General features: G+C 44.3%; 1 protein-coding gene across 7 annotated transcripts in view; it reads right to left on the bottom strand.

The window, feature by feature from the left end:
* The window catches only part of abca2 (ATP-binding cassette, sub-family A (ABC1), member 2), a 211,041-nt gene that overhangs the window by 91,397 nt on the left and 96,402 nt on the right, over window positions 1-23,242 (bottom strand). For all 7 annotated transcript variants that reach the window (XR_003296547.1, XM_026322565.1, XM_026322568.1 and 4 more), the window contains 3 exons: window positions 19,486-19,682; window positions 9,028-9,148; window positions 8,534-8,815 (listed from right to left, as the gene is read on the bottom strand). Coding sequence is in view for 6 of the 7 variants with exons in the window: in XM_026322565.1 (XP_026178350.1) it covers window positions 8,534-8,815; window positions 9,028-9,148; window positions 19,486-19,682 (600 nt within the window). In the remaining variant the exon portion in view is untranslated. The remainder of the gene's footprint in view (window positions 1-8,533; window positions 8,816-9,027; window positions 9,149-19,485; window positions 19,683-23,242) is intronic.

The raw sequence follows: 23,242 nt of genomic DNA, 5'->3' as shown, positions 1-23,242 counted from the left end.
TGACGCCACAAGTGCAGCATACGGCTACTTACTAATTGATTATAAAGCAAAGACACCTGACCATCTGAGGCTTAGAACAAACCTGCTCTCTACCCAGCAGGTTGTGTACATCCCCAGACGGGGTAAGTGACAATGTCTCACCGTATGCGTAGAAATCTACCATTGTTGGAGCTCCTCTATAAATCACCACCGAGGCAACGCAGGGCCATCATAAACAGCTGTGACAAGGACTTTATTACCGCTCTGTGTGAGATTGCCCTCAATGTGTTAAAGGGGAATATTCCTCTGAGCGACAAGCAGTATACACAGCTGAAGAAGTGTAAATCGGTGATCAGACGGGTAGCTGACAGGAAACTATCAGGCATCAGGAAGAGGAAGCTTATCAATCAGTCAGGAGGTTTCCTCATCTCGCTGTTAGGAGCAGCCTTACCTGAAATCATCAGCCTCATCGCCAATAGATAGATATGGAGCATGCTCAGAAAATGTATCTTGTACTGCATCAACAGCTGGAGATGTTAAAGCAAAACCATGCCAGCGGTAACATAAGGCAGGCTGCTCAGAATGACCTTGACCGGGAGATGACTGCTGTTTTATATGACCAAGGGCTTGATGTGCATGACAAGGCCAAAAAGTACACTGCAATTCTACAGAGGTACCTTGCACTTGTGAGACAGGGGGAGCGTGAAAAGAGTGTGTTGACTTTGTCACTGCCTCCTCCCGTGCAAGGGTCTGCAGGAGATAGTGATGGTGGTGGTGATGATGATGAGAATGTGGGAGCGCCTCGCGATGAGAGTAGGGTGCGTGATTTGGTGGCTGATGAGGTGTTGAAACATGTTCCCAAGAGACAGAGAAAAAATGCAGAGCACATCATGTCTGCACTGTCTAGATCACCAGATGTGTTTTCATGGACAGCCCAGGGTGAGGTCAGAATCAACAATCAGACGATCAGAGGCACACACTTATACGATTTAATTAAAAGAGTCACTGCACCCCATCGTGTCTCAGGGTCTCTGACTCCTCACGGTTGGGAGCAGTTTTTAAAAACACTTGCAGATCTGAATGTGCCATTATCAGCAGTACCAAACACCCTGGCACGACGGGTCATACAGGAGTATAAGACAGGTAAAGATGAGCTAGAATCTAGCTTCTCATACACCAGTGAAAAGAAAAGCAGAACTGTCACACCATCACCAAGGCCCCTAAGGGCTGCACGTCACAAACATTCCTCTGGGCCCTGGGCTCAATACTGACTCTTCTGGCCTGTTATTTGTAATGATGGTGATGATCTGACATATTGAATGTGTTTTTTAATATTGGATGTGTTTGTAATAAATTCCTGACCTGTTGAATGTATTTTTGAAATGTTTTTGACCTGTTGAATGTATTTTTGAAATGATTTTTGACCTGTTGAATGTATTTTTTGAAATGTTTTCTGACCTGTTGAATGTATTTTGAAATGTTTTCTGATATGGTGAATGTATTTTGAAATGTTTCCTGACCTGTTGAATGTATTTTGAAATGTTTCCTGACCTGTTGAATGTATTTTTTGAAATGTTTTCTGATATGGTGAATGTATTTTTTGAAATGATTTTTGACCTGTTGAATGTATTTTTGAAATGTTTTCTGACCTGTTGAATGTATTCATGAAATATTTGTTGTCCTACTGTATGTGTTTTTGAAATATTTTCTGACCTGTAATAAATTTTCTAACATTTTGAATGTATTTCTGTGTACAAGGTCTTTATTTTATCTCATTGTTAAAATAAAAACACACCACAAATCAATATACAACAATATCATTTATTATCATCTCAGAAATACACATTGAATACATTTAAACATGCAGTGTACTGGCTCATTACATACACTATCTTTAATATCATTTATTATCATCATCATCATCTCAGAAATACACATTGAACACATGTAAACTTGCTGTGTACAGATGCAGGTCTAATTCCAGCGACAAAGCTTGAGACCCTCTGGTCATTGCGAGCCAGGTTGCTGCCATATTTTTTAATAAACTTGCTGTAGCTCATGCCTTTCTGGATGTGACTCAGGAAAAACAGACAGTGCTCCCCACAGGTCATAGAGAAGGGCGCCTGAACCTGACTACGTGAATAAAGCACTCTGCTGGCGTTTTTCAGGAGAAACCGACCAATATGGGGATTGAATCTGTCTGGGGCGTGTCCGAAGCTGTCAAAAAAATATGCTTGCCGACCACTTGGCAGATATATGGCCACCCAGTGCTCTCCGGGTAAGGTTGAAGGATCGGTGTTTACAATCAGAGCGGCAGGACGTTTGGTTATTTTGAGCCTGGTCAGATGGTCACAGGGCTTCACGCCCACAAAATAGGTTCTGTCGCCAATTATCTTTTTAGCAGCACCAGTCAATTCGATAGTGTTCATGTCTCAATAATAATCCACCAACACCTGTCTGCTGTTTGACACTTCAATAACTGAATCGTAGACTGCATAACAGATTAAGTTAACGGTGCGTGCCAGGGGAGTCCTGAATCTCACTTCCAGTCGGACATTTCCGGTTTTGATTAAAGACACATTTCCCCCACTCCCGCCATCAGGCTCCAGGTTAAAGCAGAACAGCGCATAACCCTGGCCAAAATCTTCCCGCGTGATCGACAGCGGCCTGTCTTTAAGATGTCGCCCGGTTGTCTGGATTAGCTGGTAATATTCACGCACGTACTGACCCCGGGGGAAGTGGGGCTGAAACGCCTTAGCGGGGTGGGCCTGGCCGTCAGCATAGAGACACAGGTACTCTAGGTCCATATGTTCAAAATTAAATGGGTTTCTGGTGAAACTCCCTGTGAACCCTTCATTGTCGACGAAACCCAGGATGACAAATTTAGGAATCTGACCCAGATATAGATTGTCCTGCCAGCACACCCGGGTTCCGGGCGGAATCGAGTGTGTTTTCAGCGCTACTCTGTCGACGCTGTATTTGGCATTTGTGTGTTGTAACACACGGCTGTGTGCGAGTTTTACCTGAGGTGACAGTGTGACCTTTTTCACAAAAAGACTGGCGCTCAGGATTTTAACACAGAATTGCGTATTGGGCGCGGCCATCAGGCAGAATTCGTCTTTCGCCCTTATGAATTTCATGGAAATGTCGAGTCCGTTTAGCAGGAATTTTTCCTGAAAAAACAGGTCCACATGCACCGGTGCAATTAATTCCACAATCCTGCTGTTTTCTGTATAGCGGCCTCTGGCCCCTAAGCCCCTGTTTTCACCATCCAGGGTATGATTATTCATGTGGCCGCTGGTGTCCTTAACAAATAGCGCGGTGCTGAACTGGGATTCCAGGGTATCCCGGCCATAATTGATTAAGCATTCAATCACACCCCTATAAGGATATGTGTTTGATGCCTGGGTGATTAACCTGTCACCCAGCATCACATCCACCTGCGAAAACAGTGTACATCCTGGATAATTCACAAAGCCCACGTCTACACCGTTTCCAATGTTTGTCCCGTCTGGATTTGTGATTTTCACGCGTAAATACAAATGAGTATCATTTAGATCCAGGTAATCTTCCCCGCTGCATGAGATGAAAAAATCAATAGGCGAGTTGTCGTTGATCGCAGAGACTGGGGGGATTTCAATGAATGTATATTTTTCGATGCTCGTTTGTGTACATGGCACCGTGAACAGATCCAGCTCAGTCTTTACACATTCAGCGGACTGGTTGTGAATGAGCGACATTGTTAAAATATGTCTTTACTCGCGCTTCTGCTGTTAGATCTCGATCTGCGCCGCTTAACAGCTGGAGCCTTTCTGCCCCGTCTGACAGAGCCACTAGCTGTTTTACGCGCCTTTTTGCTCTGACTGTGAGCCGGCTCCCCAGGAGGTCGTTTAAGGCCCCTAGGCTTATACACAGCAACACCTCCCCCCTCCTGCTTCCCATTCATCAACTTGCGTGAAATATTACTCATTACATCTCCTGCAATATTAGCCGCTGCTGATTTTAAATGCGGCTTTGCGAGGTTAAAACCGTTTCTGAGCAGCGGAACCGCCCATCTAAACAGGTTCCGGAATAATCCACCGAGCCCGTTCCCATATTGGGTGTGGGCCCCCGCGAACCCGTGCAGCTCTCCACCGGCCTGATTCTGATAATATCTCAGCAGCCTGTCACCGTTATCGGGCGTGTATGGGTACCTCATCATGGTCTCACAGGGCGGAAATGTAATTTCACGATAACCTTTCCAAAGAGAAAAGGGACGTGTTCGTCCTGGTCGTTTTTCAACGACAGCTCTATGCAATCGATCCGGTGTTTGGCGAGGCGTGTATAGTCTGGCTTGTCAAAGTGGACTGTGTGTATTTTCCCTCGTTTCTCCGCTGTTATATTAACGCATCTGAGTAATGGTGCACACGTGTCACCCACCAGCTGATGTTCGATAATATCTGAATATACAAAAATATTATACAATCCTGCATGGATATCCGCAGGGTGTGGTGCTGTGAATATTCTCGCCCAGGTTGGGATACTATGGGCTGCTTCATCCGGATCAAACCCCAGTATCCTAGCAAGCCGGCCTTTAAATTTCAGCACCAGCCCTTCAGCACCAGATATTTGGACTCTGTGTGAAATCTGATTGTAGCGCATTTTTATAAACATAGTGCCTGCGTCTAGCGCACACGCGTTGTTGAATTCTTGTGCTATTCTGTCCACACTGTCATAATGTCCTACAGGAATTGTGATCATGTTTTCCTTCCCGGTTCTTGGTGCTTTTATCAAAATAGATGCGTCATCTTTGGGGAAGCTGCGCCACGTCGCGGGGTACTGTATTTCTGAAAGCCCCACTTCATACGTGTCGTCCAGTTGTATTGCCTTGGCTAAGTGTACCCTGTAACACCAAATCTTGTTGTTGGGATATAATTTTGTCGATGCGTTACTTGGGAGAGTTACATGGAAGCTTGCAGCCCGACGCTTCTCCATGCTGACACTCTACTGTTTACAAATGTTCCTTTTGATCCTTCAAGCCTCTGATCACAGTATGTGTTAATCCACCCCAGGTTTTGATAGTTGACAGTGCTGTAGGGTGATGGCACCGGGGCGCTCTTGATTACAGCGTGACCGTACTGTCCTATGGTGCTTATCTCTCTCTCAGATGTTCTGGATATCTCTGCCATCCACCCAGGTGTTAAATTTCTCGGGCCATCCGAGCCATTTTACTAGAAACTTGCCACGGCGTCTGGCTCTTATTTCCTCTATCTTATAGGGTTTGTCTGGATCTACAATCACCGGCTGCAGCTCCTCCTGATAAAACCCCCCTTTCACAGACTCGCCAGATAAATCCTGAAGTCTGTAAACAGCGGGGGTTGTCGGCCGGCGTCCTTTTATAGTGAAAATTTCATCTGTGAATGTCTGATGGTACCCCTTCCTGAACGCCCCTCTATGTTTTAAAATCCTTACTGTGTCGCCTATCTCAAATTTGAATGGTAGCGGCCGGTTTTCATCGTTGGTCCTGTACAGCGTCTTGATCACCTCTTTCTCATTTTCTCTATTCACAGATACTGGGGATCTTTTAATTGACCTGTGATATGCCGAGTTATATGCCCCCACCAGATCGTCTATTTTATCAATATATCTCCGTGAATTAACATCTGTTAAATAACGCCACATCCGCCCTTTAAACGTTCTGTTAAACCTCTCCACGACGCTGGCTTTAGTTTCGTTATATGTAGAGAAAAGTACAATGTTGTGCTTTTTCAACAACTGTTTAAAGTGTCTGTTGTGAAACTCTGTCCCATGGTCAGTCTGCAGCTTAAGTGGCACTCGTCCTTCATCGAGTATGCTCTTATATGCGTCAGCTACAACAGGCCCGCTCTTTGATGTTAGACACCGAACCCAGGCATATTTTGAAAATACATCGATGCACATTAATAGATAGCGCACTTTATCGTTTTCTGATGCATATTCGCTCATGTCTACAAGATCGCACTGATGCTGACGGTCTATCCCCCCCACCAACACTCGTCGCCTGGGGAAATTTTTCCTGCTGGGTGCGTGTAAAGTGTAAGCATCTTGTCCCCATAAATATTTTTTGACATCGGATAATGCAGGATTAGCCCCTACGTCTACTCTAACTGCATTGCGCAGCTTATTAATGCCTGATAGTCCACCGGGGTGGGATGGATCATGATAAATTCTGTGCATCACCCCCTCCATCGTGTAAAATAATGACTAGTTTCTTTTCAATGCTCATGTTTTTTATTCACAATCATCAGCATGGTACCCACACAGTGTTAATGATTGAATACAGTAGCGTTTAATGAATACAGCTGTGATTAATGATGGAGAGCTTCACAAATATCAGACAGTGTTATATGATAAAACATACATACCATAATGAAAGAATGAATGAACAAACATCAAAACATATAATGATGGAGAGCTTCACAGATATTTAATGAATACCGTGGCGTTTAATGAAAAACAGATATTTAATGAATACAGTGGCGTTTAATGAAAAAACACAATAACAACGGATAGACTTGGTACAATGCTGTTTTCACACTACCCCTGCTGCCCAGGTGTCCACGAGGACTGACAGATTTTCAATTTCAGCAAAATTCTTGAAGCCCCAGACTTCTTCAGGTTTGATGCGTTTCTCTGAGGTCTTTTGGTTTTGCAGAATAACTTCAGCAGCCCCTGCGATCCTGGCGTTTTCGACAGCCATGCCATTCTTGCGCAGGTATGCTGAGAGAGCAGGAATGAAGCGGGCCGACCACAACCTCTCCATAACAAAGTCAAAACGACGCTCCATGAATTCTGCAGGGAACCCGTAAAGACACTCGTGGTTTTCCTGGGACAGACAGTCAACCTCGCAGGCCCGGCACCATTTCTCCCGATCCAGCATTGAGCTAACGCTCTGTACAGCAAATGCGTTACTCCATTCTCCATCATCTTTACAAAGGCCGCTGACTCCTCTTCATCTCTGGGGCGCGGCGTTGATGTCGGGTGAATCCAGCGATACAATTCCTGCTCCGCCTCCAGAGTCATGGGCCCGTCAATCTCTATTTTTTAGAAATATGAAATACAACGTTAAACACTATTGACCACACACACACACACACACACCCACACAAACACACACCTGACCCCCGCATAGGTCTGCAGATTCTTACCGTCCTGTCTCACAGGCTCTGGGTCGCACCTTGCTCAGCAGGCGAGAGACACATTTCCTCAGGAAATTCCACGTCATCATAAAGCAAGCATCTCCTAACCCCACTAGCATCTGAGATACCCTCGTCCTCGCTGATTGCATTGTCAATCTTGGCGAACACATCTTGCAGGCCCCACCAGTCAGCCCACTGGATAAAATAGAAGTCCTTAAACCATGAGATATTGTCGCCAGACCACACCGGATAGGGGTGTATGTCCCACTCTGTATGATTACGCCGCGATACGATTTGCTCTCTGTCATCACACACTCTTATCAGAATGAAATCTGACGCGTGCGCATCAAAACGATTGGCGAATACCCTGAATAACTGCTGACTGTCAGGACTGGCCCACTGTATGACATAAGTATCGTTCTCAGCGCCTCGGTGGTTGAGATCGGTACATATCTCAGTGCGAAATATCATCCAGTCCTCCACAGTCATAGCCCGCGACCCTCCCTGACCCCACCGCTCCCCGGTACACACATTTTCCCCGAGAAACACAACCCTCCCCTCACTATATTTAAACTCGTAAACATACCCTAGCGAACCCTCGTACAGCCAAACGCGGGGGCCTGCAGCATCGTCAGACACATGCCTTCTACGACGTTTGATTGGCGTGCCAGGAATGATCGCGGGACACGTACCTAGGTCACACGACGCATGCGCGCTGTCACCGTTTCCGTCGACACGCCCGCCGTTTCCGGCGACGCGCCCACCGCCGCATCCGCCCCTGATAACGACGTCACTAGAGATTCCGCTGCTGCCCATGGTTGCTCGATGTCGAACTTAGATAAAATCATACTGAATGACCCACATACACCTACATTTATACAACGTAACTGACACATCCCATGAGTAACGTCATGACCAATAGGAAAATCGCGCCGCCCGGTGGGTGGAGAGCGTGACGACGATTTTATGGTTTATTATCTTTATGACTGTCATAAATAACGGCCATAAAAGTGACCCCCCTTAATAGCCCCCGCCACATAAACCATTATATACTACTCCCACAATTAGTTGACATCAGATTTTAGTCTCAGATCAGCTCACTTACAATCTCAGCCTAAAAAATTACCTGCTACCAGGTACTATCCCCTAATGGACAACCAAAAAAAAAACAAGGAGAGTAGAGCTGAGTAGAATTAGTGGAAAAGACCCATAACACTTAACAAATCCATAAGAGCTGTTCCTGCACAATGCTGGGTATGAACAGTAAAAGCAAAAATACAGAAATATAAGAAGTGACCTATCAGCCTATGTCCCTTATTTACAGCTGTCATTGAGGTTTGTGACTGGGGTGAAAAATCAGTGTCTGATTTTGCACATCTGTCATCTTGCTGTCTTACCCCTCAGGCTGGCGGAGTCAGACTCTTGGCCATCAAAGAGTGGAGAGTAATCTCCATAGAACTCTGAGTAGACTCCCCTCTCACTCCCCCTCACTGAGCCACTGGATGAGGAGGATTTGAGGGAGGAATGGCTGAGCCTGGAGCACATGACCAGATTACTAAGTTCCACCTGCGGTTTCTCACTCTCCACAGAAGGTCCACTCTGTTCCTGTGTTCTCCCCAGGCCTCCTGAACCCGTTGAGAATTTCCCCACTGAACTTCCCCCTGGGGAACCTTTGATATCTGCCCAGGAACAGAGGAAGGGAAAGACAAGATCATTATACCAGCCATGAAAAAAACAAACAAAAAAACTAACAAAAATGTCTAAAGTCAGACCTTTTACTTAGATAATGCACAGTGCAGAAGTATAGTTTTGTTTCAAAAGTAATGATTCATTTAGGTGTTCAGTTGCTAGGAAGTCTAAGTGGAGACACAGGGAGGGAACATAATCTCACCAGCATCACTGTTCTCTAGAGACTGGTCCTCCTCAGACACTTTGAGGAAGACTTCTTCAAGTGTGGTATCCATCACCCCAAAGCTGGTCAGGGCCAGGCTGTCCAACCTCTTCTCTAAAGCCTGAAGAAAACAATGTCTGTACAGTACATTATTGATGAAATTGTTAAGATCCCTAGTAACAGTACAATGTGAGGCCACATGGCCTGTAAACTATATCATCAACTGAGCAATGTAATACAAGTTTATACATACATAGAGTAATTCGAAGTGAAAGACAAGTTAAAAGTACATAGGCAAGAATTAAAATAAAATATATAATTAAAACATAGATTTTAAACAGAATAAAAAAGAACTTAAAATTAAATTAAAAGAATAAGTGCAGATAAAACACTTTTAGTTGTTATATGCAGAGCTAAAAGAAAAGTTGACATTTTCAGAGATGAGGCTTTTCTAACATCATCAGGAAGGCTACTCCACATTTTAGCTGCATAATACTGAAATGCTGCTTCTCCCTGATTCTGGGCACACACAAGCAGACGTCTGTGCCTCGACAGGTAATTAACATCATCCACCCATGCTGTAGAATTCTGAAAAAAATGAAGGTGCTGTTACTCAGTAAGAACACAAACTTTTATTTGTGATCCGTAACTCCCGCTTTCGCCATTCACACAGGCAGAACAACAACTGATTAACTTTTTTCCCTCCCACACTGGCCACATCTGGTGCTATCAAAATAAAAGTTCTAGCTTCCTTCTAATACACAATAAAAGATATTTGACTAACTGAACACATATAGAACAGAACAGCATACTGTAAGTTAACAAACTCACTCTCTTAAAAAAAAAATCCATTAAAGCATGTTACTCCTAGTGCTCAACTGGAGCCCTTTTAATTTATATTTTTATACACAAACAAATGCACCATAACAATAACAACACATCACTCAAAAATGACCATATGTGTCTGTTTGAGATCGCCCCCTGTTGGTGTTGCTCTCCGGGTAAGCGAATCACTTTTGTCTTGCAAGCGTGTCGTGTTGTATAGTTCTTCTACAGACTAGCAACAGACTAGCTATAGTTTAACACACCTAAAAACTAACTAAACTCTAAACAATTCATTAACTGCTACATTCCGGTACTAGTCAAGTACCTTTCTATTTTGACCGGTATTTATTGCTATTTCCTGACTTAGCGCTCGTTAGCCTACCGGTTAGCTTAGCTAGCTAGTTAGCTTAGCTAACATGGCCTCTCCCTCTCTCTTTCTTTCTTGCTCGGTGTGCCACATGTTTAGTTATTCCTCTGCCTCCTTTAGCGATAATGATACCGGTAATAAGTGTAAGGTTCTGTTAGCCTTGGAGGCGAGGATCACTGATTTGGAAGCGCGGCTCCGCACCTTCGAACAAAAGCCAGCTAGCCTAGCCCCGTTAGCTGGTGTGGAGCCACCGAACTCAGGGTCTGTTAGTGGTCCAAGGGCAGCTCCGGAGCAGCCCGGAGAATTAGCCTGGGCGATGGTCCGACGGAAACGTACTCTTAAGCAGAAGCCCACGGCTCATCACCTGCCTGTTCACGTTTCTAATAGATTTTCCCCGCTCAGCGACACACCCGCTGAGAAACCGACTCTGATAATTGGCGATTCCATAGTCAGGAACGTGAAAATAGAGACGCCAGCGACCATAGTCAAATGTTTCCTGGGGCCAGAGCGGGCGACATCAGTCAAATCTGAAGCTGCTGGCTAAGGCTAATCGTAAATATGGGAAAACTATTATTCACGTCGGCAGCAACGACACCCGATTACGCCAATCGGAGGTCACTAAAATGAATGTTGAGTCGGTGTGTAATTTTGCTAAATTAATGTCGGACTCCGTAGTTTTCTCTGGACCCCTCCCCAATCTGACCAGCGATGACATGTTTAGCCGCATGTCGTCGTTCCGTCGCTGGCTGTCTAGGTGGTGTCCAACAAACGATGTGGGCTTCATAGACAATTGTCACTCAATTGTCAAAATCACTCCCCTCAAACCACATAGAGACTGTGTCTGCCCCTCGAACATATAAATCAAATAAATCAGAAGTTAACAGAAGAGTTATTCATAAAAACTTAATAAAAATTAAGACCATTCCTCTTATTGAACAGAAAAACAGAACTGTCAAAAGTGGATTATTAAATATCAGGTCTCTTTCATCTAAATCTCTGTTAGTAAATGATTTGATAACTGATCACCAAATTGACCTACTTTATCTTACTGAGACCTGGTTACAGCAGGATGAATATGTCAGTCTGAATGAATCAACCGCCCTCAGTCATAAAAATTATCATGTTCCTCGAAGCACAGGTCGAGGTGGAGGAGTAGCTGCAATCTTCCACTCAAACTTATTATTAAACTTTCATCCTCAGAACAGTTATAACTCATTTGAGAGCCTCACTCTTAGTCTCTCGCATCCAAACTGGAAAACACAAAAACCAGTTCTACTTGTCATTGTGTACCGTCCACCTGTCCCTTACTCAGAGTTTTTAACTGAATTTCCAGACTTCCTGTCTGATTTAGTGCTTAGATCAGATAAAGTCATTATAGTGGGAGATTTTAACATTCATGTAGATGTTGAAAATAACAGCCTCAGCATTGCATTTAATTCTATATTAGATTCAAATGGTTTCATTCAAAATGTTAATAAACCCACCCACTGTTTCAATCACACCCTTGATCTTGTTCTGACCTATGGCATCGAAATTGAACATCTAATAGTTTTTCCCCCAAATCCTGTTTTGTCAGATCATTCTTTCATAACTTTTGAATTTAAAATGATGGATCATGCAGCGTTTGGAAGAAAATTCCACTACAGCAGATGTTTATCCGACAACGCTGTTAATAAATTTAAGAAAATGATTCCATCTTTATTTACATCTATGCCAAGTATAAACATAGTGGAGGGCAGCTGCTTCAATCCCACTCCCTACCAAATTGATCATGTTGTTGACAGCGCTGTAACCTCACTGCGTGAAACGCTTGATTCTGTAGCCCCTCTGAAAAAGAAGTTAGTGAATCAGAGAAGACTAGCCCCATGGTATAATTTACATATTCGTGCCTTAAAGCAGGCATCACGAAGGCTGGAAAGGAAGTGGCGTTCCACAAACATAGAGGAAATTTTTCTAGCCTGGAAAAACAGTCTACTAACATATAAAAAAGCTCTCCGTAAAGCCAGAACTGCATACTATTCATCACTAATAGAGGAAAATAAGAACAATCCCAGGTTTCTTTTCAGCACTGTAGCCAGGCTGACAAAAAGTCACAGCTCTGTTGAGCCCAGTGTTCCCTTAGCTCTCAGCAGTGATGACTTTATGAGTTTCTTTACAAATAAAATCACAACTATTAGAGATAAAATTCAGCAGATGCTTCCTATACCTGCCATAAATGAATCTTCTACTACAGTAGCTCTTGAATCATCTGTAGGACCTCAGTTATGTTTAGACTGCTTCTCTCCCATAGATCTCTCTGAATTTACATCAGTAGTTGCTTCATCGAAATCATCAACGTGTCTCTTAAAACCCATCCCTACTAGACTGCTTAAAGGCACCCTGCCATTAATGAACTCATCTTTATTAGACTTGGTAAATTTATCTCTAGTATCAGGCTACGTACCACAGGCCTTTAAGACTGCAGTAATCAAACCTTTACTCAAAAAGCCTAGTCTTGATCCAGGAGTCTTGGCTAATTATAGACCAATAGCCAACCTGCCATTTATTTCTAAAATCCTAGAAAAAGCGGTTGCTAAGCAGCTATCAGACCACTTACACAGGACTGAACTATTTGAAGATTTTCAATCAGAATTTAGAGCACATCATAGTACAGAAACAGCACTGTTGAAAGTTACCAACGATCTTCTCTTAGCCTCAGATAATGGACTTGTTTCGATACTTGTCCTCCTAGACCTTAGTGCTGCATTCGACACCATTGACCACAACATCTTATTACAGAGACTGGAGCATGTGATTGGTATCAGAGGAACAGCGTTAAAATGGTTCCAATCCTATTTATCGGACAGATTCCAGTTTGTTCATGTCCATGATGAACCTTCCACACGAACAAAAGTTAGTTATGGAGTTCCACAAGGCTCCGTGCTAGGACCGATTCTGTTCACCCTGTACATGCTTCCTTTAGGATATGTCATTAGGAAGCACTCTATTAATTACCACTGCTATGCAGATGACACTCAGTTATATCTATCTATTAAACCTGTTGGCACAAACCAGTTAACCAGACTTCAAGCCTGTCTAACTGACATAAAGGCCTGGATGACCAGTAACTTTTTACTTTTAAACTCAGAGTCATTATAATTGGGCCAAAAAATCTCAGAAATAACTTTTCTAAAATTATAGCTACTCTAGATGGCATAACCCTGGCCTCCAGCACTACTGTAAAAAACCTTGGAGTTATTTTTGACCAGGACATGTCCTTTAACTCACACATAAAATAAATCTCTAGAACTGCATTCTTTCACCTGCGCAACATTTCCAAAATTTGGAACATCCGGTCTCAAAATGATGCAGAAAAACTAGTCCATGCATTTGTTACCTCAAGGCTAGATTACTGTAACTCATTACTATCTGGATGTCCCAATATCTCCATAAAAAGCCTCCAATTAATCCAGAATGCCGCAGCCAGAGTCCTGACAGGAACTAGCAAGAGAGATCATATTTCTCCTATATTGGCTTCTCTTCATTGGCTCCCTGTAAAATATAGAATAGAATTTAAAAGCCTTCTTCTCACATACAAATCCCTTCATAATCAAGCTCCTTCATACCTTAAAGACCTCATAGTACCATATTATCCCAATAGACGACTTCGCTCTCAGTGTGCAGGTCTACTTGTGGTTCCCAGAGTTTCCAAAAGCAGACTGGGAGGCAGAGCCATGAGTTATCAAGCTCCTCTCCTATGGAACCAGCTCCCAGCCTGGGTTCAGGAGGCAGACACTCTCTGTACTTTTAAGGCTAGACTTAAAACCTTCCTCTTTGACAAAGCATATAGTTAGGGCTGGCTTCAGGCAACCCTGAACCATCCCTTAGTTATGCTGCTATAGGCCTAGACTGCCCGAGGACCATCGGTGCACTGAGCTCCCCTACCCTAACCCCCCCTACCCTTCCCTTCCCCTCCCCTCTCTTCCTCTCCTCCCACCTCATGTATATTCCACCATTGAATGTCACTAACCTTGTGCTCTCTCTCTCCCCTAGTTTGTGCTCTCTCCCTCTCTCTCTGTTCTCTCTATACCTTCTGCAGGTGTCCCTGGTCCTGGAGCTGTATATCGCTGATGTGCAGTTACTGGTCCCACCAACCTGCAGTGTTTATTTGTTGTTTATTGTTGCTGTTCTTTTCTCTCTGCTCTATCCACTCACCCCAACCGGTCGAGGCAGATGACCGCCCAAACTGAGCGCGGTTCTGCTGGAGGTTTTTTCTTCTGTTAAAGGGAGTTTTTCCTCTCCACTGTCGCCAAGTGCTTGCTCATAAGGGAATTGTTGGGTTTTTAGTTTTAGTTTTTGTAAAGTGCCTTGAGATGATTTGTATTGTGATTTGGCGCTATACAAATAAAATTGAATTGAATTGAATTGAATTCAATTGTTTGTATGTCTAACTAAGTTCCCATTGCCCATCACTGAGTGCCTTAAGTAGCACAAGGAGAAGTCCGCCTCACAAAGCCCCCTTCTTTGTGAGGCAGTCTGCAAGTTGTTCTTTTGTACTGTACCAAAGGACTCGTTCAACCTTTTGGGTTTGAATAAGTTCCTTGATGCTGCTTATCTCCAGACGCAGTCTTTTTTCAGTGACTGACTTTGAGGACTGCAATGCGTCTACCAGTGAATGATTATCTGGGACACAGGTTATTGTTGTGGGATGTTCAATATTACCAAAAGTCAGTTCTGAGAAAAGTGTAGACAGAAAGATGGCATTGTCAATCCCATCTGACATGGCCAATGTTTCACTTGCTAGAGTACTGCGAACAATCCTCTTGACTCTCTTGGACTGCCAAGGAAGTGGTGAGAACTTTCCTTTTTCCCCCATTAGGATAATGAGATGTCCTCCCTGCGTACCTCCATCTGAGAGATTTCCAAATGAAGCATCACTGAACACGGCCATCCTTATGATATTATCACTGCCCAAATGAAAGTTCAAAACTACCTTCTTGGACTTTAATTTACACACAATTCTGTTTGCTTCATGAATAGACTGTACTGTAGCCTTTTTTAGTCCTGACGCCAAGTTGCTGGCATCAAACATTACATCTGGTCTGCTCTGTCTTGCAACCGAAAGAATCTGGCCAATCTTGGATCGGAGTCAATCCTTTTCTTTCTCACTGAGAGGTGAGTCTTGTTCCACTGCTCGTGAATGATCCATATGTATGGGCTGCAAATGCTGAATGTAGTTATCCTGGTGTATTTGCACTCCTTTCTTAACCCTCTGGGGTCTGAGGGGGTTTTTGGGGCCTGGACAATTTTTGACATGTCCTGACATTTGTGCTTTTTTTCAGTGTTTTTTAAACATATTAATGTCTAAAGTCTAATAACACTGTAATCAGCACAAAATTGGCTACAATAATATGTGAGCAGCAAGTTTATACAGTATTGTGTTTTTGAGAAAAAAGTGGTTATGCATGGTTAGTGAAAAACTACAATTTTTTTACTCACTGAAATAAGACCATAAAACACCAACAGAACATTGGTTCACAAGACTTTGGAGACCTGCATGTTGTAGGCTAAAGTGTTTACTTCAGAGTGCTGTGAATGTCATCTTGTTCACACATTCACAGTAAACAATACACTGATTTAAATTTTCTAAGACACTTTTTGTCCAGAAAGGCCATATGCAAGAGGGTGTGGCTCAGGATGAATAGTCATGTGATTTACCTGAGAACACAGGATTTACCTGTAATGAGGTGAGACAGGAAAAAACGGACTTCTCCTTACGTTCATACGGATTAAATCAAAAGTGATGATTTGTTTTCGACTTGAATTGTTTCACTCAAAAGAAAACATTTCAAGCTTTCTAGCCATATAATTCTTATTTTTATGAGGCAAGTATTCGCTGAGATTCTGGTTGTTTTATTTACGCGTCTGTGAAGAGAAATGGCAGAGACAGAAAAGGCCGAGAGCGCACCCTGTCGGCTTTCTTTATTTAAAGAAAGCACAACGTTTTGTTGTTATTATGATGGTATACCACTAAAACTAGACCCTTTATAGATTTGAATGATATACTTCTTTTATCTGTACGATCAGAATTGACGGAGTAATTTAAGTTTGTTTCGGCCTTATCAGAAAAAGATGCGTCAAAACGCGCCGGCGCGTGCGTCGACCCCAGAGGGTTAACAGTCTCAAAGTCCATCCCCACATAGTAGAACTTCCCATGCTCCTCACGTCCCAAGTGGAATGCAGATTTGAGCTGAGGTATCACTGTAGAGGAAAAACTTTGAGTGCCTCCCCATATGAAGTCATCCACATGGCAGGCCAGAATCCCAGTGATAGTACAGTCCTGATCTAGCCAATAGAAAACAGCTGGATCAACTTGAGAAACTTTTCCTCCTGCTGTGAGTATTATTTCTTTTACTCTGTTGTACCAGTAAAGGGAGGCATCTGCCAGACCATCTGCCTCTGTGGTATGGATTTCTACCTGAAGGTTCTCTACTCTTGACATATCCACTGACTCAGTAGTCTCTGCAACATCAGTAGGTTCCATATACTTTAAGTTGTACCAGTCTTTGTATTTACCTGTAGCTTTTCCTGCATGCCCTAGAACTTCAGCGGTGTGTAAAATACCATTGTCTTTGTATTTCACAATTTGCCCTGCCTTCAGACTGAAATCTGTCCTTTGCTTTGTGTCACTTGTGAGATCTTCTGCAGGTTCTATTTGCATGAACCTTTGTTGCACTTGAGACCCAATGTGTTCTGTGTTCTCTGCATTACTATTGGCAATTCCTTGTCCTTGTTCAGAGTCTGCGTCATTTTCAGTATCATCCTCTGTGACATGTTGTTCCATGTTTGCTGCATTCACTTTTCTTAGTCTGAGATGATGTACCCGAATGCAGGTTCCTCCATGTCTGATAAAGACCACAGCACCATCCTGACCGATGACCACTCCCGGCCCTTTCCACTCAGGGCAGTCCACTCCTTTATAGTATGCTTTGTCTCCAGCTTCATATTTATCATCTCTATGACGTGTTTGTTTCCTCAGTGCTCTACGTATTCTTTCTGAACACTCTGCTTCTGTAAAAGCCTTTCTTGATGCATGTAAAGCAGAGATGTGTTTTGTTATCCATTTGCTTTTTGTTGTACCCTCTAAAGCTGGGAGTTTATCAGTGAGCACAGAGGGCAGGTTGGGATTTTGTCCAAAAACTAACTGATGAGGACTGTAGCCATGGACATTTTGCATTGTATTCTTTGCCATGAGAGCCCAGTCCATAGCAGTGCTCCAGTCACAGCCATTACTTGCCTTCACTTTAATTATGATCTCAGTAAGCGTTTGATTGTGTCGCTCCAGAAGTCCATTACTCCATGGGCTATAGGCAGCTGTTGTCTTAACCTCTATGTTGAAGTTCTCTGCCATATCTCTCATTTCATCATTATTAAACTCTCCTCCGTTGTCACTGAACAGCTTCTGGGGTGGGCCGTGCACACTTATCCAGTCATGGACAAAGTGTTTCACTATTTCGGAAGACTTTTTTGTGGTCAGAATGCTACCTGCAGTAAACCGTGTGAACTGATCAATAATGTGGAGATACCACACACCCGGTACAAGCTCATGCAGATCTACAGCCACAGTCTCATTGCGTTGAGATGCCAGTGGTAAGCCGACAGCAGGCTTAGATGCAGTCTTACTGTATCTTTGACACACTTCACAATTACTTACAATCTTTTGCAAGATGTTGTGGTAGTCTGTATTGTTGTTTCCTGAGCTCTTTAACAGCCGCTGTAACATGTCAGCAGAAGCCTGTCCAAACTGTTTGTGCAGTTTCAGCAAGATTCTTCGTTTTGTCGCTAGGTTCATTTGCTCTGAGACTGTGAGGATTTCGTCCTCAGAGCTCCCCTTTTTTTCTGATGAAGTGACATTTTCTGCAGTTGTCAACACCCGTTCATCACACTGAATGCTCTTGTTCTTATTGTTCATAATGTTCACAGTAATGACCAGAGCTTGTAAAGTCAAGTTTTATCGGTTTGTTGAACATCACTGCTCTGTCATTTTCCATATCCAGTACTGTCCCTTCTCTTTTCAATGAGGCTTTACTTAAAAGCAATGGAATGTCAACTGGGGCGACATCAGTTTCAATGTGACATTCAGTATCTCCAATTTTTGCAGGAATTTTTAATTTTTTTGTAGAGTGTATCACTTGTCCATCTCCAAACCTGAAGGGTCTGTGACTGTGTGTTTCAGTTTTCTTTATCTCATTTAACTCTCTCTCACTTAGCTCAGTGATGTAGCTATCCAGCCACTGTTGTCCACACACAGTCTGTGTGCATGCAGTGTCGATAACAGCTGAACCAAAACACTTGGTCAAAGGGATTTCTGCTGCAGTGAGTGACTCTTCTGTGTACAGACTGATATTACACTCCTCTACTTGATCATTAACAATCACTTCAGTCAACTTGACTTGCTTACTTTTGTGTGGACAGTCCTTGGCCCAGTGAAATGTGGACTGACACACGGCACACTTTGATCTCCGGCCATATCTGTCCAGTGGGTTTGTGCCAGGCGCCAGCATTCTCTGTTGATCCTTTTGTGGCCATGACTTGCCTCTCTGTCGTCTCTGTTCTGTGATACATACACTTTCTTGATTAATTCCCATTCCGGATACAGTGGCCGGATTTCCTCCAAATATCCTCTTCAGCGCCGACTTCATAGATGCAAAAGTAAGATCAGTGCATGGTGTGAGAGCTAACTGTTGTTCTTTCGTATCCAGACATGCAGTATCCAACAGTTTAAAAGCCAAAACAGCATCGGAAGTTCCATTTTGTACTTGCGCATCCGAGAGTAATGTTGTTCAAAATCTATAATCTGTGACTCTGGTCCAAACGGCGACTTCATTCTTCCAACTTTCATACGGTTTTCCTTCATCAAAGCTTGGAGGTGCTCTGTAGTTGCTAACCATCCTCTGCTACCAATGTTACTCAGTAAGAACACAAACTTTTATTTCTGATCCGTAACTCCTGCTTTCGCCATTCACGCAGGCAGAACAACAACTGATTAACTTTTTTCCCTCCCACACTGGAAAATGTGGCATCCAGTGCTATCAAAATAAAAGTTCTAGCTTCCTTCTAATACACAATAAAAGATATTTGACTAACTGAACACATATAGAACAGAACAGCATACTGTAAGTTAACAGGTGCCACTGCAAAACTGCTGTTTATTAGTTCTGTTTAAAAGATTCAATTAGTTTTTACAGTTTATCCAGAAACCAACAACAACCAATAAGTCTTTGTACCTGGAAGAGCCTCTCAAAGCAGCCCTTCTTGACGGCCTCAGAAGGCAGCACATAGGACAGCTCTGTGTTGGAGTCAGACACCAGTAGGCAGGATGCCACAAACTGACGAATAAACTGGGTGACCCGAGTTTCTGAGCAAGGAGACTCACAGGATGAAGGAGACAGAGACGAGGGAGGCTGCAGCTGGTTGACCTGGCCTGGAAACACACAACATGATAGATGTAGCAGTGTATGACAGAATGGTTAAAGGGAAATAATATTAGATATTGGGTATGATTTGGGAAGAGGTTGTAGACATCAATTTAAGAGAGAAGAGTATAAAAGTTAAGATGTTAAGTTAAGAAAGTTTTTACAATTCACTGAAGATATACAGTGTAGAAAGAAGGGCCAGCAGAGAAATTAACTTTCAATAACCCTTGATAATGAAGTGTTACACCAATCTGACAGTCTCTCACTCAGCTAGATATAGGAACAGTATTATTTAAGATGACGCCGTGGATGGCTGTCTCAGTGTTTCAGTGCATTCTGCATTTCCTTGTTTTGTGTTTTTATCAAGTTTTCTGCCACAGTTCTGCTGGCTCCTACTACAGAGAAGAGCTCATGAACATCAGACCTACCACCCCTGTAGACTTATTTCCGAGTTTTCTGGCTTCTACTGTGGATTTACTGGCTCTTTTGATCAAGGAGGTACACAACAAAGTGAGGCTCCGCAGAAGCAGGGAAATGCTCAGGTGTGCTTGTTCGTCTCCGCCGGTACGGATTACGTACCACACTCCCCAGGATATTACTCTCCAACGTGCGCTCACTGTGCAACAAAATAAAAGAGCTGACCTGCAGCTGAACAAAAACAAAGACTTTTCCACGTACTGTGTTTTGTGGTTCACGAAAATGTGGCTGTGTGATCTTATACCAGACTCTGTACTACAGCTGAGTGGATTTCTGAGAGCGCACTGGCTGACGAGATACTGTGCATGGAATGGACAAACCCAGACACTTTGGTTATTGTCCTAGGAGACTTTAACAAAGGTAATCTTTCCCACGAACTGCCTAAACACAAACAGTTTATTAAGTTCCCGACCAGTTTTCCTCTGTGCTCCTCTCACTCGCTCAACCTCTCCACTCTGCATGCTCTGGTTTGTCTTCATGCTCACTCAGTTTAGCACACAGCATTACTAATGTGCCACAAAATCAGCCAATCAGAGAACTGGATAAAGTTAATTCTGCTTGGCTGTTGAGTCTCCAAATAGATCGCTAGTTACAACATCCCGAAAGTATTATGGTAAGATTGACTCATAGAAATGCCTTTTTAGTTTTCTGTACTATAGTGCTACAATGTAGCATTTCTATAATATGAGTCAGTAATAAAAAAAAATACTGACGTGTTTTAACCAGTTGTAGTCAAACAACCCAACTGAAGTAAGCCAGCTGGTTGTTGTAGTCTTCTTTTGATTTTATGACGAGTGGCATTACCGCCATCTACTGTGTTGGAGTGTGAACCAGAGTTATCTACCACTCCTACATCATTTAATAAATAAACTTTAAAAAAATTAAAAATATTAAAAAAAAAAAAAAAATTCTGCTTATTGAGCCTGATTGCCTTAAGAAATGCAATAACGTTTTTTGCTAAAGTCACCCCCCTCCCTGAACTGCCACCTCATTGTGGTGGAGAGGTGTGAGTGCCCAAATGATCCTAGGAGCTATGTTGTCCGGGGCTATAGGCCCCTGGCAGGGTCTCCCAAGGGAAACAGGTCCTAGGTGACGGACCAGACCAAGAGCAGTTCAAACACCCCTTATGAAGAGAACAACAAGGACCATGGCGTCACCTGGTATGGCGAAGCCGGGCCCCCAACCTGGAGCCAGGCCTGGGGTTGGGGCCTGTTGGCGAGCGCCTGGATGCTGAGTCTTCCCCATGGGGCCCAGCCGGGCAAAGCCCGAAAGAGTGCCGTGGGGTCGCCCTTTTGTGGGCGAGAGGATCCATAAGGGGCTGGTGCTATGTGGATCAGGCAGGAGTCAAAGATGGGGACCTCAACGACCCAATCCCTGGACACTGAAACTGGCTCTGACTTTCTTCTACTCTGGAGTTGCTCGTGGCAAGAGGCGGCGAGCTGGCATGGGCTTGCTCATAGCTCCCCAACTCAGCCCCTGAATGAGAGGGTCGTTTCCCTGCGCCTTCAGGTCGGGGATAGGTCTCTCACTGTTGTTTCGGCCTGTGGGCCAAACAGCAGTGCAGAGTACCTGGCCATTTTGGAGTCTCTTCAGGGCGTGCTGAAAGGTGGTCCTACTGTAGAATCCATCATTCTGTTGGGGGACTTCAATGCTCATGTGGACAGCGACAGTGAAACCTGGGCGTGATTGGGAGGAACGACCTCTGGCCTAGGGTGTCCATCAGTGCACATGGCACTAGGACACCCTAGGCCAGAGGTCGATGATCGACTTTGTAGTCATGTCATCTGACCTGACAGACTTGGCAGGCCCAAACGTACTGTGAGGGTCTCTTGGGAACGTTTGGCCGAATCCTCTGTCAGAGAGGTCTTTAACTCCCACCTCCGAGAGAGCTTCAACCATATCCCGAGGGAGGCTGGGGACATTGAGTCCGAATGGAATATGTTTTGTTTTCCACCTGCATTGTCAACGCAGCAGCTAGGAGCTGTGGCCATAAGATCTCGGGTGCCTGTCGTGGCGGCAAGCCCTGAACCTGGTGGTGGACACCGGAGGTAAGGGATGTCGTCAAGCTGAAGAAGGACTCCCTTACGAGCCTGGTTGGCTTGTGGGACTCCTGAGGCAGGTGACGGGTACCGCCAGGCCAAGTGTGCTGCAGCCCAGGTGGTGACGGAGACAAAAACTCGGGTATGGGAGGAGTTCGGTGAGGCCAGGGAGAAGGACTACTGGTCGGCCCCGAAGAGATTCTGGCAAACCGTCCGGCGCCTCAGGAGGGGGAAGCAGTGCTCTGCTAACACTGTTTACAGTGGAGGTGGGGAGCTGCTGACCTCTACTGAGGATATTGTCGGGCGGTGGAAGGAATACTTCGAGGATCTCCTTAACCCCGCCGACACATCTTCCATAAAGGAAGCAGGGGCTGGGGATTCGGATCCAGCCCGTGTTCAAATCTCAGATCAGGAAGAACAATGCGGTTTTCGTCCCGGTCGTGGAACAATGGACCAACTCTATACCCTCTTAAGGGTGCTCGAGGGTTCATGGGAGTTTGCCCAACCAGTTCACATGTGCTTTGTGGACTTGGAGAAGGCATTCAACCAGGTCCCTCGTGACATCCTGTGAGAGGTGCTCCAGGAGTATGGGATCCGGGGCCCTTTGCTAAGGGCTATCCGGTCTCTGTACAAAAGGAGCAGGAGCTTGGTTCTCATTGCCGGCAGTAAGTCAGACCTGTTTCCTGTCCATGTTGGACTCTGGCAGGGCTGCTCTTTGTCACCGGTTCAGTTCATTATTTTCCCGGAGGGAATCCAGTTTGGGGACCACAGGATCTCATCTCTGCTTTTTGCAGATGTTGTCCTGTTGGCTCCATCGAGCCAGGACTTCCAGCGTGCGTTGGGGCACATGTGAAGCAGCTGGGATGAGAATCAGCACCTCCAAGTCCGAGGCCATGGTTCTCAATCGGAAAAAGGTGGCTTGCCATCTCCAGGTCAGGGAGAGATACTGCCTCAGGTGGACGACTTTAAGTATCTTGGGATCTTGTTCATGAGTGAGGGAAGGACGGAACATGAGATTGACAGACGGATTGGGGCATCAGCAGCAGTAATGC

This window comes from Mastacembelus armatus, chromosome 9, assembly GCF_900324485.2.
Source record: "Mastacembelus armatus chromosome 9, fMasArm1.2, whole genome shotgun sequence".
Classification (NCBI taxonomy): domain Eukaryota; kingdom Metazoa; phylum Chordata; class Actinopteri; order Synbranchiformes; family Mastacembelidae; genus Mastacembelus; species Mastacembelus armatus.
The sequence above is the reverse complement of the archived record's forward strand: the minus strand, read 5'-3'. Positions and strand labels throughout refer to the sequence as shown.